At 39.8% G+C, this 14,989-nt stretch overlaps 1 protein-coding gene across 1 annotated transcript in view; it reads right to left on the bottom strand.

Moving 5' to 3' along the window:
- The window catches only part of GRID2 (glutamate ionotropic receptor delta type subunit 2), a 689,884-nt gene that overhangs the window by 287,315 nt on the left and 387,580 nt on the right, over nucleotides 1-14,989 (bottom strand). Inside the window, exon 3 of the mRNA XM_085299928.1 lies at nucleotides 1,672-1,956. Coding sequence (XP_085156054.1) covers nucleotides 1,672-1,956 — 285 coding nt within the window. The remainder of the gene's footprint in view (nucleotides 1-1,671; nucleotides 1,957-14,989) is intronic.

The raw sequence follows: 14,989 nt of genomic DNA, 5'->3' as shown, positions 1-14,989 counted from the left end.
AGAATTTTTTGTGCCTTTCTCTAGTACGTATGATAGCGATCAAAGTCAGATTATCAATTTGTCTAGTCCAGTACGGCTTTATCCATAGCCTACTGARGTCAGAGCAGCTTAGCAGATGGTGAAGAGACTTAATATATGTCTAATGTCACATCTGCGGAGCATGTGTCACAGAATGAACTATTGGTCTGAAGCTTACTCCTTGCAGACAGGCACCTCCATTACATAAGTTTTGCCATAACAAAATTCTTACCCAGAAGTGAAGGACAAAATGACATGGTGTCTGAACTGCATTCTCAACTTCAATAATGCAACTTCAGTAATGCAAAACTAGTATTTGTGAATATCATTATTCAGAATTACTCATTAATTGTAAAGTTTACTTAAGTTTTTTATAGTCAAATATACATGCAATATGTGTTTTAGCTGGCATGACTATGTTCATAGGTACGCTGGTACTTAGGTGCAGAAACTCATAAAACAATTACACTCTGTTGTAAGTTTTTTGATAGGTGATGGTATGCTTCTACCTCTCTCTCTCTCTCTCTCTCTCTCTTTTGAGAGAGAGAGGGAGAGATTTGTTTTTGCATGTGTGCTCCTCATCCTATTACTGGTGCATTTCAGTGTTGCTATATTATAAACAGAAATTCTCTTATTCATCATTTTTTATCATTCTAATTTTAGAATTTATTATATAGCCAGGAGGGAGAAAAAATAATCAATAACACCTGACCTGAATGAGCCAGTTATTATGCACAGGAAATCACTGAAGTGAGCATTTTTTTTTTTTTTTTATCAAGTTGAAAATCTAACTTTGAAAATAAGTTTTAAAATGTTCATCCAAACCCGTCATGATTACTTATGAATAACAGATGCATCTGAAGAAAACAGGTCTGCTTTCAAAGCAATTTCCCATAGAAAAAGGTGATAAAATTAGTCAGATAATGTATCTATACTACAATATATCTACTCAGCCTTAGAAGATATCTTTACAGAACTTGACTGAGTCACCAAGTTTGATGGTGCAGTCTGATTTGCAACGCCACCTGTGTTACATTTGCTCTATTATATAAGGACTGTCAATTCAGCACATTTCAGGAACACTAAACGCACTCAAAAAAGAAGGAACATTGTCTTTTCCAGTCCCTCTTCCTCAAAGACGTATTTTYGCAGAGGTTCTCTCGAGCAGCTTTCCATTTACAAATACCAGCTCATTCTTGCTGAGGTTTCTCTCCTACATTCACCACTGCTGCAACTACTTGCAATCAGTAGAACTTGCCTGTAAGTAGGAGAGTTTCATCACACAAAAAACAACTCTACAAAATGCAAGATCTTATATGCTCTCTCTCAAATTGTCATCTTACACGTCTTATCTATATTCCAACAAAAAAGAGAACTCGTGGAAAACATTTACGCTTCATAAACACTCACAAAACAGAAAGCCAGAGAAGTTCTATATTTACCAGTTAACTTTAGCAAAGAAATTATCACGTAAACCTGTAAAAGTTGATGGATTTTAGAAATAGATTTTTCTGAGGCGATGTGAAATGCTAATAGAACCATAAACATTCACAGGCAAAATGTAATCTAGTGGAAGAGTATAAAGATTTAATGCAATTGCTTGCAAAAGAATCACGGATTTGACAACAATCACCCTGCTAAATAAATACTTACCATACTCATTATCATAAAAAATGATGAATTTTTGCCAGGCGTATTCCGTGACCACCCTCAAAATGACATCGTTTAAGTAGACAGGGGGACGGACAGAGAGCGTGTAGTCGTCGTTGCGGTTGCTCCGTGTGAGCCCGCAGCCGCTCCTTGGCGTTCCTGCTGTCGAGCGCTGGATGAAGAGGTGAGGGATGTGCATGGCATCTGCTAGCGACTGCAGGGATCCGGCTGACGTGCAACCAATGGAGCTGACAAGTGCCAGGATGCCTTGGTTCATAAGGTCGCAGGCTGTAAGAAAGCACAGTGATATTCAAGATGACAAGGGCAGTTCAGTATATGCAGTCTATTTTTCTGTTGAAATTCAGACACTGGGAATTGAAACACAACAGTTCCAATCAAGTGAGACGTGGATAAAATTTTGCGCACTGAGTTACTTGGACCTTAATTCATGAAAGTCAGAAGTCTTCTCTATTTGTTTTGAGTTATCTTACAGTGAAAGCTGAGAGACTGCCTCTTCCAACCTGCTCAGAAATGAGTTATTGCCTGAAAATGGAACCTACCCCTAGGCCTTCTGAGGGTCCTCAGGAAGAGCAAAAATGTATTCCAATCACTGAACTAACGACTTCCTGAGGAGATGAACATTCTTCAAAGTCTAGCACACCAGCTCCATGAAGAGKATCTTTGCATCATACACAGAAGCCTTGAAAAAATTACAGCTCAGGCTTGCTGTCAACTTTTGAAGACAACTGAATATAATTATGTACATCAACTCGTCCAAGCTAAAATTGAATTGCTTTCGGATTCCTAGACATATATGCAACAATCTTATGTAACGTATCCTTTTGGGGAGGGGGAAAGGAAACAAATCTTAAAAATAGCAAGATGCTTTCAAAATCTAGTGAACAATTCATGTATATTTTCTCTCCTCACTTCTATAAGAGAGGCATGGAGATGTTCATGCAAAAAATAACACCCCGTAACTAATGGTCGAGTTAATGAAGACAGAGCTACAGTAGACATCCTGAAGTACTACACATGTGACATCCACAGTAATAACAGGTGTTTATCATGATTAATGTTAATGCAATCAATAAATATCAAAATAATTAATAACGATGAGGTCTGTAATTCTGAAACATTACCTTGTGAAATAAAGCAGAGTCAAGTGTTTATGCTGGGTTCCTAATGGAATTGAGAGCTCAAATAAAGAAACAACACAAGCCTGTTGCAAAATTCCCTAGAGTGCGCTCAAGGCCAAATTCTGAAATACTCAGTTTGTCACTGGCAAAACTACACGCACAGTTAACCTGCATTTACACATGCAAACTAGGTAATGGGACAGTAACATGCAATATGTGTTTATATATGCATATCTAATACTTAACTCTGCAACTACTTATTTTGCAAGAATATTATGTGTGCGCAACAGGTGCAGGCAAAAGCAAGAAACCCACATGTGAGAAAATATTCCCTTAAAAACATGAAAACATCTCTTATTGCCAGACCTGTTGTCTCATATCATATGGCTCTTACTCACAATGAGTAATATTTTACTCTGCAAATGCTTATTGACTTCAACAGGAATATTTACAGTGTGACAGATGAGTTACCACAATGAGGCCCAAGTGGAGCTTGCTACAGTTTGGCTATTCTATGGAGAGCATCAATTTAGAGTGCCACGTTCTTATAAAGCTAGTATACTTCTCTAGTTAAGATACAGAGATCTAGAACACCCCAGGACTGAGTCTCAGCATCCAAAGTCCAAGCTGTCCATTATGTCCAAGCCTGGGAACAGGCTTGGAAAGAGACCTGGGAACACTCTTGAATTCCTTTATCCAGGTAAGTATGGCAGAACTAGCCTTTCCGTACAGCAGTTTCAAAATCTTCTAGATTAGGAAAATGCTTTCTTTCATATATGCTCTGCACGTGACTCAGCTTTAGAGCTGGCCACCGGGCTTCAGATTAAATGCAACACATACTCCATATTTCAGCGCTATCTTTTTTCAGGATAGAGAACGCACTGTACCAATTACCAATGATATTGCAAGTATCGCAGGAGTTTCTTAGATTCAGAATATTTTAAAACAGTCCTATTAGCTTTATCTCTTATACTGCTTGTTTACGTTCTTCTTGATCCTTACCTTCAACAAAAACAAAAGGCAAGTCAATTTTTTTGCTAGTTCCTGAATTTCTTTCCTGATGCAGTTCTGAGTACTGCAATACCTAGGCTGTGTACCCTGATGAGAATGCTATTGCTTGGCAGAGAAACTACCTCTATTGATACACAGATCTACCCATCAACAGAGGTCTATAGCTACCTGTATGTCAATATATATAGCTAGATACCAACAGATGTAACTGTAACATAAAACCAATGTCAGGTTTTGCAAAAGCATGCGTAAAGCTTAATTAAATCCTTTTCCTAGTGATCCAAATCTTCCAACTGTATCTTATCAACTGACTAAAAGCTCTAGTCCAAACACACTTGAAATCCTCCTTTTATTCCTGCTTGAGCCTTAAATATCAAGTCTATATTTCATCTCATCGTTGTGGGGGAAAAAGACACTGCATGTACACACACATTTATATAAAAGGACTTAAACAGTACCTTGCCTTTCAAAACTTTACTTCAATTTGAATTGCTATGACCATCTTAGAGATTGTATTTTCAACCTGATACTTATTTAGTCAACTGCCAATATGATCAACCTTATTAATTTGCCATCTATAAAAGACACAAAAATATTGCTGCATCTTTTATGACCCCGTTCACTACAGTAGAAATATCAAATTCAGATAGACTTGAACACAGTTCAATTGCAAGTTTGACATAGAGGGAACGAAGAATTAGTAATAATGTTTATGAAACATAAAAGTTGTCCAGACGTTAATTCTCCCTCATTACCACTACAGAGCAGACGCTACTTGAAAACGCATCTTCACCAGCTACATGAATAAAATCAATAACAAAATTTCTCACGCTGTGTAGAGAGAATATCAGGAATGTCTATGTTATAAGATAATTTTAAATGTTTCTCAAATTTGTGTATATACACACAGCCATTATCTCAGGTATAACACACAGAAGTGCATGCACATAGCCTTGCATCTAACTCTTCAGGTTATTTCATGTTTCTCAAAACACAAAGTCACTAAAGTTCCAGCACTGGTGTGCCAACCACCGGTGAAAAGCAATCTTTTAGAGTCAAATCTCTTTTAAGCTAGAGCTTGGCATAACATCTAAATAAAGTAAAAACAAAAAAATCCCCTAATTTGGCCTTCAGTGTGCTATTTTCTAAAATAAAGTGCATAGCCACTGCAATCTGAAATAAATAATTTATGTCTAGGCTATCAGCTTGTATAAGCACTTCCAGCAAAGCAGAATTTAAATGGCTATGGTTACAAATCTGTCTTTAAAATGTGTTCTCTATAAAACTGAAACAATGGTAGGTCCTTAAATAACTACTAGTTGCTGTAATTCAGCAGAAAATGTCCATAACTAACAGTAAGTTTAAAAACAGATACAGGAATAAATAAGAAGCAAAAAAAAAAGGTCTACTGAGATTTAAGTACTGGCACTTTCCTAAACATTTTCCCCTGTTTTTTCTTACTAATAAATGATAACAAATTGTACTCATACACCATAAACATAAATAATAAAAATAAACATAAATACACAATCCTCCCATAACAGCGTAATTTTGTTCCCATTTAAATTAAACTGTATCAGACCAATTCTTAACATTAGTTTTCCGAAAATGATAAGTATTGGGCACAATAAGTGGGTAGTAACTCTTTAAATAATCTGAAGTGCATTTCAGAGTCCCCTCGCCTTTTTTTCTTTTTTTTTTTTTAAAAAAAAAAAGCTTCTCTGATTTAGAAACTATGTGCGCTCCTTCCAGAACAGTATGGTAGCTTAACTTCATCCTTAGCATATTCAGTGAACAGAAACTACAGCTGAACAATAAGGCAAGGTCCCAAAGTCCTGGTGTCAAGGGCTGCCCCACTGTGGGGCTGACCATGGCTTGTACAGCCCAGTGTCACTCCCCAGGATGCCCCTTTCCAAGCTGGCCATCTCTTGGGGTCCATAAGATCCACCACAGGTTGCCCGGAAGAATCCTCAGATTTGTTCCACATTCCAGGAAAAATAGCCAAGAACCTACAACTCAGGCAGACAGACAAGTCTAGCCTGTAAAAACCTCCAAGTTTTTCCCCATTACGGTACATTACAGATGAGGAAAATATTTATTAATGCATTCTGACAATTGACCCTTCCATCACCCTATTTATACTTATCCACACCCAGGTTGTAATAAATTGGTGATTAAAGGGGCAAAATACAACATAACAGAGGACTTGAACACCTAATAAATGGATATTAGGCACTCAGAACTTCTAGATAGCTTTAAAAATACAAAAAAAAAAAAAAAAAGATTTCTTGTTTGCTTTGAGAAACATTCTGCTGACTGCTCTACAAATCCATTCTTAACTTGCGAATGCTGATGAGGACTGAGGGATATTAGCATGCAAATTCCACCTTACAAAGACTAAAGACTAAGGGTAAAGGCTGGGTATCTTTCACTGAGACATTATCCTCCCTCTGGTCAAGTGGCCACACTAAGGATGAAGCAATTTTCTGTCTTCGTCACCTTTAAATAACAGTCCCGAAACACTCATGACCTCAGTACAGAGAGAAAGTGTGTTCACATAAAAGAGAACCATGAAAACCTAAAAGAATTTTAAATAGATGAAATGCAGGTTTTTTTTCATTGGTGTTCATAATCTTGGATGCAAGGAGTAAGGATAAAATGCAATTATGAGGCCTGTGATCAAGTAAGCCTGGTCTCAAATTCTCAATAAATCTTTCTAGTCGCTTTGGATAGCACTTCTGCTCTTGCAAATTATCCTTCCTTCATAACACAACGATTCATCCCAGACTTAGAACTGAATTATTCCAAGATGAGTGACAGCACATTTTTAATATAGCCTGAAAGCTATTCAGGAGGAAATAAGGGTAAGATGTGGGAAAGAGTATTACTGACTGGATTTTAAAGAATGTTCTCCTCTGAAATGCAGATAACGGAGTCTCTCCAAATCCACTCCTGTTCATGTTTTTGACCTGGTTATGGAAAGCCACCTCATTTACATATTTGCTGTAAACATTGACCAGTCTTTCCATCCTCCACTACATTATACACAACTCAGACCGCTAACAGTATTTTAAATTCACTTGTAATTAACCTTTAAGGGATTTTAGTTTGTCCTGACCATAAAACAAACCTGCTTGAGTCTTAACAGCTGTGCTTTCTAAGCCTTGGGAGTTCTTTCTTTGGGAGAAATAATCCAAACTTCTAATATCTGAAGAATAAACTCTAGGAATAAAAAAAATACTACCATAGAGCATTTGCACCTCTGTTGCACAATAGCCCCACAACCACTTTCAAATGTTTTTAATTAACAAGTCTTTTTCGGAGGGGTCTTTTTTTTTTTTGGGAGGGGGGGGGGTCAGATTTCTTCCCATATACAGGTTTGGTCAATTATAGTAGATAGTTAGTCCATCCCATTAATAATTCATCTGAGCCTTGAAAAATAAAGCAGAAAGCTCGCAAGTTCAGAGAGAGTTATAAAGGCCACTTTACAAAAACTACCAAACAGTACTAGACAAGTTCTCTTTTTGGACAAAAGTTCGTATTTATTTATTTATTTATTTATTTTCCCTCCAAGTCAGGTTGCAGCTCTTCTGATCTATTCTATAGAGGCACACAGCGAGCATCTTCCTCGCCAAATCACACCACGCCAGGAGAGAAATGGCAGGAAGCCTTCCAGCGCCTGGAATCTGGGTTCGTCTGGTATTGAAGTCGTAGCACTCTGGTTTTGGCTTGCARGAGTAATGGTTACTAACTTTTTGAGATGCTCTGAACTCTTTTGAAATGCATTTAAAAACAGTATCTTAAAAAAGTAACACAGCCACGAGTCCTCAATTGAAGCATGGCTTTAGTCACCATCTCCTCTACGTGAACGTTAGTATGCTCCTAATAGATACCATGCTAATATACGCCATAACATCTTTACAGCCCCTGCAATTAGGGATATACGGTTGAGCGGTCAAGAGAAGCCACGGTGCTGACGGTCCATGAACAAGAGAAGGTCAGCACTGTCATTAGCAACGCTCAAGACACAGAATTAACGCTTAGATTTAGGGTGACTTCCCCACCTCTCCTGAGGATGACAGTCTATGAAGTTAAAGCAGCCCACTGGAAACAGGAAAACTAGGGAAGCGTGGATCTAGATTTACAAGAACGGCTCCAAGATCCTCTGTTTTTTGATGTCGATCAAACCCTCGCTGACACAAGCCAAACTTCACCCACCGCTAGCATCCTTGCTTAGTGTTGCATACGCAATTTTTGTTCATCCATTAAACAAAATGAAAACTTTTCATTCATGTGCAATGAAAAATGATAGATTAGATTTGATTGCCTATTTAATGATGAAGCATATATTACTTTAGACTACTAACTTCTTCCATCCTTTACTTTGTTCATCTTTGCCCTTACATTGCTGCAGAATCTTTTCATTTCTCTTACTAACACTGTTTGAGAAGTTATTAACAGTGAATACTGTCTGATACACTTATTAATAGCTAGCTTGCCTGCTGCATAGCAGCAATTATATGGAAACAAGAAGGCTGATTCTTCAAGCAGCTTTATATAGGATTAATGACAGTTTTATCAAAAGATAATGCCCTGTTAAAATCAGAGGGCTCTGCTCCGGTTATGTGATCTTTGAAAGTCAGTATGGAAGTATTGAGAAAACAAAAAAAAACAACAAAAAAAGCACATTTAAACCATAAGCATTAACAATTCTCATTTTACAGACCGACCACAAAACAAGCCAGGGCAACATCCTTATTAAGAGAAGAAAACATTGACCTTGACAGCGTTTGACAAAAATTACACTTTCTTTGCCACCTAGTCAGGCAATTTTTCCTTCCAGCCTTTTCATTTCAAATCCAACCTCTCCTTCCTATCAGTTTTTACTTCCCTTGAGTATTCCAAAGTATTTTTGTCTGTCCATTGCCCGTTCTCCCTCTGCTCCAGCCAGCCAAGGCAACCCGCTCTTCCTCTTCCTCCTCCTCATTTTCCCTCTCCACCTATTTCACCCCATCTCCTCCAATGTCAAGGAACAACCAAATCTGGAGGACTTGGCACTGCACAGAGAATCTGAAGGCTCACAGTCTGGTCCCGCATCTGCCATTACTTTTTTGCATGACTAAATTTTGGATGAGTAATCTGATTTCTCTTACGCTTTGGGGATTATGATACTTTTACAACTTTGCATTACTCGCCTTGCCAGAAGTTCCTTTACATCCCTTCTCCTTTCTGAATGCTAATGTTTCACAGCTCCCCTTTCTTGCCCAAACCATTAGTATGGAGACAACAAGCTTTGCTGGAGAGAGGCACTGTGCAACACAATACCACAACCTAGTTCAGGGCAGACAAAAGAACATGCAGCTGGTAGCATTAGTTTAATTGGCACCCCTACTATGGAAAGATCTGCCTGTGCCGCCCTGGATGAGTTTGGCATTCTCCCAAGCATAGATATTACTGAATACTGCTCAAAATAAGACCATCCCCAAAGGAAAAAATATCCACGAACAGCGATCTGGGAGAGCTTCCTTTCCTACAGTGCAAACACCAAATGTTCTGAGAGTGTTCTGCTAGGGGGACAGTACCCTTTTCTTTCTTTCTTTCTTCTTCTTTTCTTTCTTTTTTTTTTTTTTAACAAATGGCATTGCAGTGAGAGAAAAGYGTTTCCATAAGCCAAAAAATTGTACACATTAATTCCATTTTCAAAAAGGCAATTCTACTAGACAAGTGAAATGAGCAGAGCAATTGGAACAGCAAACAATCCTAAGGCCAGAGCTTGCATTGGCCGTGAAAGAGGGAAGCAGGCTCTACGTCAAGATTAAAGGKCCTTGTACGTGAATAAGAAGAATGCAAGGCAGACAGGACATCAGTTGCAAAAAATACATGGGTGTGAAAAACCTGAGAAGTCTGTAGTTCAGAATATCAGTTCCATTAGCAACTTAGCTACTGAAGAAAATGCTAGACGAGTCAGAACAACTATCACCGTTATTTGCTAAGAATAGACATTGTGCTTATTTCGCTGACTGACAAACAAAATAACAATCATGATAGAATAAAAATATCAACTACCTTTTACAGAGCGCTTTTTATTTGTAGCTCTGAAAATGCTTTACAAAGAAACTCAGCATCTTCATCTCTATTTCATAGAAGGAAAAGCAGATGTGCCAAAGGGAATTGCTTGCCCAAGGTCAGACAGCAAACCAAGCAAGTTGTTTTCCATGAGCCAAGCTAAAATATGCACAAAGACTGAAAACAAAAATCTTTTGTTGGAGCTCTTCACTGTTTGTTTTAAGCATTAGTGCATAAGTGAAAGCAGTTTATTTTCTGAGCCTAATTACTAAGCTTTATGAAGAGGAAAGATTTGAAAGGCAAGGCAGTGTGGCCTATGACAACAGCATTAAGTAGAGAGCTTTCCAGATGTGCAGTGACCGCAGAGCAGGCGCACTGCTGATTATGAGAGACGGAAGGCATGTGCCACAATATTTAAGACAAACATGTTTGTAACAGAGAGCAAGCGTGGGAAATAAAAGCAGAGCTGTAGGCGGGGGACAAAGTCCTGGAGGATAACCTAGAACGCCAGCCACGAAGTGAAGTCTTGAAGAGCAAAGGGATATAACTACASCTTTGAAGTCATAGGGAAGGGCGCTAAATGTTATCCAGTAAGCAATAAGGTAGGGAGATTTGCAGTTGGGAAGTAATAAATCCATTTAGACATCAAGGAGGAGGATGTAGGCTGCTGCAATGCAGGAGGAATGGAAGAGAATAGAAGGCACAGCAGGGAGGCCAGAGACAGCGATACTGTAACAGTCGAAGTGGTAAATAGCCAATGCATTGACAAATGTGTCAGTTAAAAGGGCATCGAGGAAAAAAAAAAAAAAATCAACTTGGTGCACGTTACAAAGCAGCAGCAGGGTTTGGCAGCAGCCTCAAAGTGTGAGGAGAAGGAGAAAAGAGACAAAACGTGCCGAAGTCTGAGATGCTATTTTAGCTCTCCTGCTTCAGGAATAATGGCGCAGTGTTTCTTTGGTGCCAGTTGCAACCTTTTACTGAGATTGCTTTGACTTTAATGGTTGCAAGAGATGCCAGGAAAAGAAGGCAATGCAGGTTTTCTTTTCCCTTGACTTTTCCCAATGTCATTAAAAGAAAAAAAAAAACTGCATAATTCTGACACGGAAAATATACATTTACAATAGAGAACATTTGGGTAGCGCTAAACACTTAACCTTAACTGGAACAGCAGCAGTTGATCTAAACTATATATACCACAGTACAACAGGAGTGCCAGGAGATGTGAAATCCTTCACTGGCAATGAAGAGGCACGCATCCAACAGAAGAYGTAGCTGACCGCTATCGGAAAACTACAGGCACAAAATCCCACTGACTCAGAGGCAAAGCTTCCCTTTGGCTGAAAGTAGCATTTCAGAGCTGTATCTCTCCCTGACCAATGTAAAACCATGTGGGRCAGGAAAAACTAGAGGTCTCAACTTTCAAAACTGGCACCGAGTTACTACACAGACTCTAGAGTGCAAACGAGGCATTTGTAGTAGCACCACATGGACTTTAAATGCTCGGTTCACTTGCTCACTTTTCCACCAAATGGAAGTTATGATTTTCCCTATAACTCTCTCAAAAAACTTTTAATTGCTATCAGTCTTAAGCGCCAGTACTCACTGTGTGACTTTGGATACCAGTAACTTYACTCCTTCATTGCAGCCTTTAAAATCTGGGTGCAGTATTTCTAGGGGCAACTGACTGCCACAATTTTCTTCCCTTTCTCCTGATCTTTCATTAAATGCACTGCTACAATARTTGCGTACAATGACAGTACTGCGTCCACTACAGGATTCAATTTTCTTGGCACGTTCACTCATTTTGCATGGCTATCACTTCACCAGTTTCAAGGGAGTTGCTCTGTCACCACTCGGGTGCAAACGAGAGGAGAATCTGGCTTCTTGTCTACACTGAAAGCTACCGGTTGTGGGCTACAAACCTCCTCTTKACTTTCAGCCCGCTTTCTCTACGCAGTCTCTCCGGTGAGGCACCAAACAGGAGGATGGTCGTTTCAGTTGTTAAGTACCTCTGGTGCAAGACTCCTCTATGCGAAGGTCTAGTAAGAAGACCTGTGCCGATGTGGTAAAAGCCATCGTTTTGCTGTCACACATACATAGCTTGCAGGGGTGCCCTAAAACTGGCACTAAACCATAGTACTATGTACCACCATCTGGTACGTAGTACCATTGATGTCATGCTATCGGGGAGCAAAATGACAAAATAGAGCAAGTTATTCCCGTTTTACAATTATAGATGAAGTACATAATAGATTAAACAGCACACGTGAAAAGCTGGAGGTTCAAAATATCAGTCTTTTTTTTTTTTTTTTTTTTTTCCACGCAGCGCTCAGGTAAGCAGCCAGGGTCTGGTCAGCATGCGTGCAAGTGTCACTCCGAATGCCTACGTCTGCTATTTGGCTTCTTCACGCGCAACAGAAAAGATGCTGAAGTTTCAGAAAGGTTTCTCTAGCACTGAATAAAGCAAAGTTTCCTTAGTAATGCGAGCACTGGTAAGGGCGTTGTAGCAGCGCCTACGCTGTCTTTCTGCCGCTGGGCAGGTCTGTTCAAAGAAGAGGTGCTGCGTCTGTTTCCCACTGCATCCGATTGCGTGCTGCAAGAGGCATTTGAAGGCAAAAACGAGGAAGGTCAGTTTTCAGAAATTTAATTACAGCTGACTAGCTGCCAAAAGGAAATAATTTAAAAATGCGCTGTAATGCATGAGTCTGCACAATTCTGGTACATCATTCTGTAGTCTATACATCCATTTCTGCGGAACTTGTACAAAACAGCAGGCTTAAACTTAGTAAATAGCCCAAATCCGATCTCTTCTCACTGATTCTGAAAGCGTGAACATTTCTGACTTTTCACAGAGTTGTACCTGACCTTTCCCTGTGAATTACTGAGAAGAGAGCCAACTACACGTTGACATCTTTCAATTTCCATACAATCAATTATTTCCATTATTCCAGGGGAATTTCAGACCGCTGTATACTAAAGCACTGCTAGCTAGCCTGCAATTTTCTCCCATTCCCCCCTCCCTGCCTTGCTGCTCTCACTATCAACTTATTTTTAATACAAACACGGCCAATACTGCCAGATCCTTTTTAAGAGTTTGATCCACACATTTTCTTACTTGGTGCATCTGTAGCACATGCACAAATACATATGTATATACCCAGAAAACACCACATTGACTCTACCCTCCTTCTCCCTGTGCACAGCAGTACTCTGTAACAAGCTGCGCGGGCCAAACAGAAAAACGAAAGAAAAAGGCAGGCTTCGACGGTAAGAACGTGGTCTCTTCCTCCCAGCTTCCACAATTTATGGAAGCCGCCTGCCTTTCTATGCTTTTAAGTCTTTCAACTGCAGAAAGAGTCTAAGATCAGTCCTTTGTAAGGCTTCTATTAACACAGGCATAGATTTAGTGTTAGTGCAAGAGATGACCCCAAATCCAGCCATTTCCTCCCCACACTAGCAAACGAAAACCCCTTCTAGCCTGAAATCGACATCTGAAGGAGCACCGCTCTCATTCCCTATTATTTCGTATGACGGCAGATAAGCAATGTCAGACACCACAGAAGAAGATGATCTGACAGTCCTTATAGGTGTTTCAAACTTCTGTGCACATTACCACGCTTCACAAACAAATAAATAAAAGTGGAGACAGAGGAGGGAGAAATAATCCTCTTACTCTCCGTATGAGCACCATACCTAGAAAAAAAAAAAAAAAAAAAAAAAAAAAAAAGGAGGTAAAATTCGGGGTCTTAAAATACAGAATGGCAAAAAGTTGGCCTAGCATCTTCGTGCACATTTAAGATTTGGAAACAACAGAAACTGGCAAAGTATATTTGAATTAGAAAAACAAACAAACATCCAGCCCTATCCACAGTCTTTATCCTGTTAAAAAAGAACAAGGCCCTGGAAAGGCCTGCTTAAAGCAATTTTCCCAGCAGCTCAACAGCTTCAACAATTTCTTCCAGTAGGAAGCTCTTTTCTCCTTTTCTTTTTCAGACTTGATCGCTTTATTGTTCTGGACTGCTTGGTACGAATTAGCACTTAAGACACTCTGAGCTAATAAGTTTTTGACAGACATCTAAAATTGCGACTACAGCTACAGTGCACACCTGGGAACACCTCCCAGGTCTGGCATCATCCGCATGCTTTATCCCAGCTCCGCCTTGGGAGGTCTCGTCTGCCCCAAACGGCATCTCTCTTTGAAGGCGGTGCAGGTATGCAGACTTGAAGATATCTCTACGGTGTGTTTTCGTGCAGTGGAGCAACTCCTGCCACAGTTTCACTGTACAATGCATGCGTTAAACCTTACTTTTCACGTTTGCCGCGAGAAGAAATGGCGACATAGCTGCTCCCTGCACATACGGGGCCATCTGCAGCGAAGCCCTCTGTTCAGCTCACACCGGGGAGCCCAGAAGGTCTCTCCCTCTGCATTTCCACATACGAATTTGCAGGAAGGTTTCCAAGTCTGCCCCCAGGAACAGAGGTTTGCTGATTTCACGGGAGAACAGCCGAAGATGGCCATAAAAGCTTTTATGAGACGAGAGGACAAGTCAGAGGGCTGCACACCTCGAGTCATCCTCACGCTTTCGCTGTTCCAGGATCTGATTCAGCTATTTCTCAAAACAACAAATATGTTATTCAGGCCCTGGCTAGCCGCGAGACACGATCCCGAGTCGAGCTTTATAATCACRCATAACACCAGATGCTCCTGTATCACATCTCCATCAGCTAAGGGGGAGTTTTCTTTACATACAATTTTTTTATACCTGCAAGTATAACAGAAATAGAAACTCCTGCTGGCTGCAGGGTACGTAAACTGTCCACTGCCCTTGTTTACTGTCTCTTTGCTGTTAATAGGAGTTGGCACAGGCTCAGGGACTCTCACCAGCACATCTTGCTGCAGAGCTAGGGACTACTATTATTTGTAAAGTGTCTTCATGAAGAAGGACTGTAACACGTAACGTTATTTCAGTGGACTGATACCATTGTTTTATTTTTAATAGATACAACTGCAAAGGGAATTGTTAACAGCACTGGTGTTATGAAAAATAGATTAGACAAAATAATACAATTTATAGAGAACGCTGCTCACATAAAAAATGCTAAAA

This window comes from Rhea americana, unplaced genomic scaffold, assembly GCF_003343005.1.
Source record: "Rhea americana isolate MKP2758 unplaced genomic scaffold, rheAme1 scaffold_157, whole genome shotgun sequence".
Taxonomy (NCBI): Eukaryota; Metazoa; Chordata; class Aves; order Rheiformes; family Rheidae; genus Rhea; species Rhea americana.
Note: the sequence above shows the minus strand (reverse complement) of the source record. Positions and strands in the feature narration are given on the sequence as shown.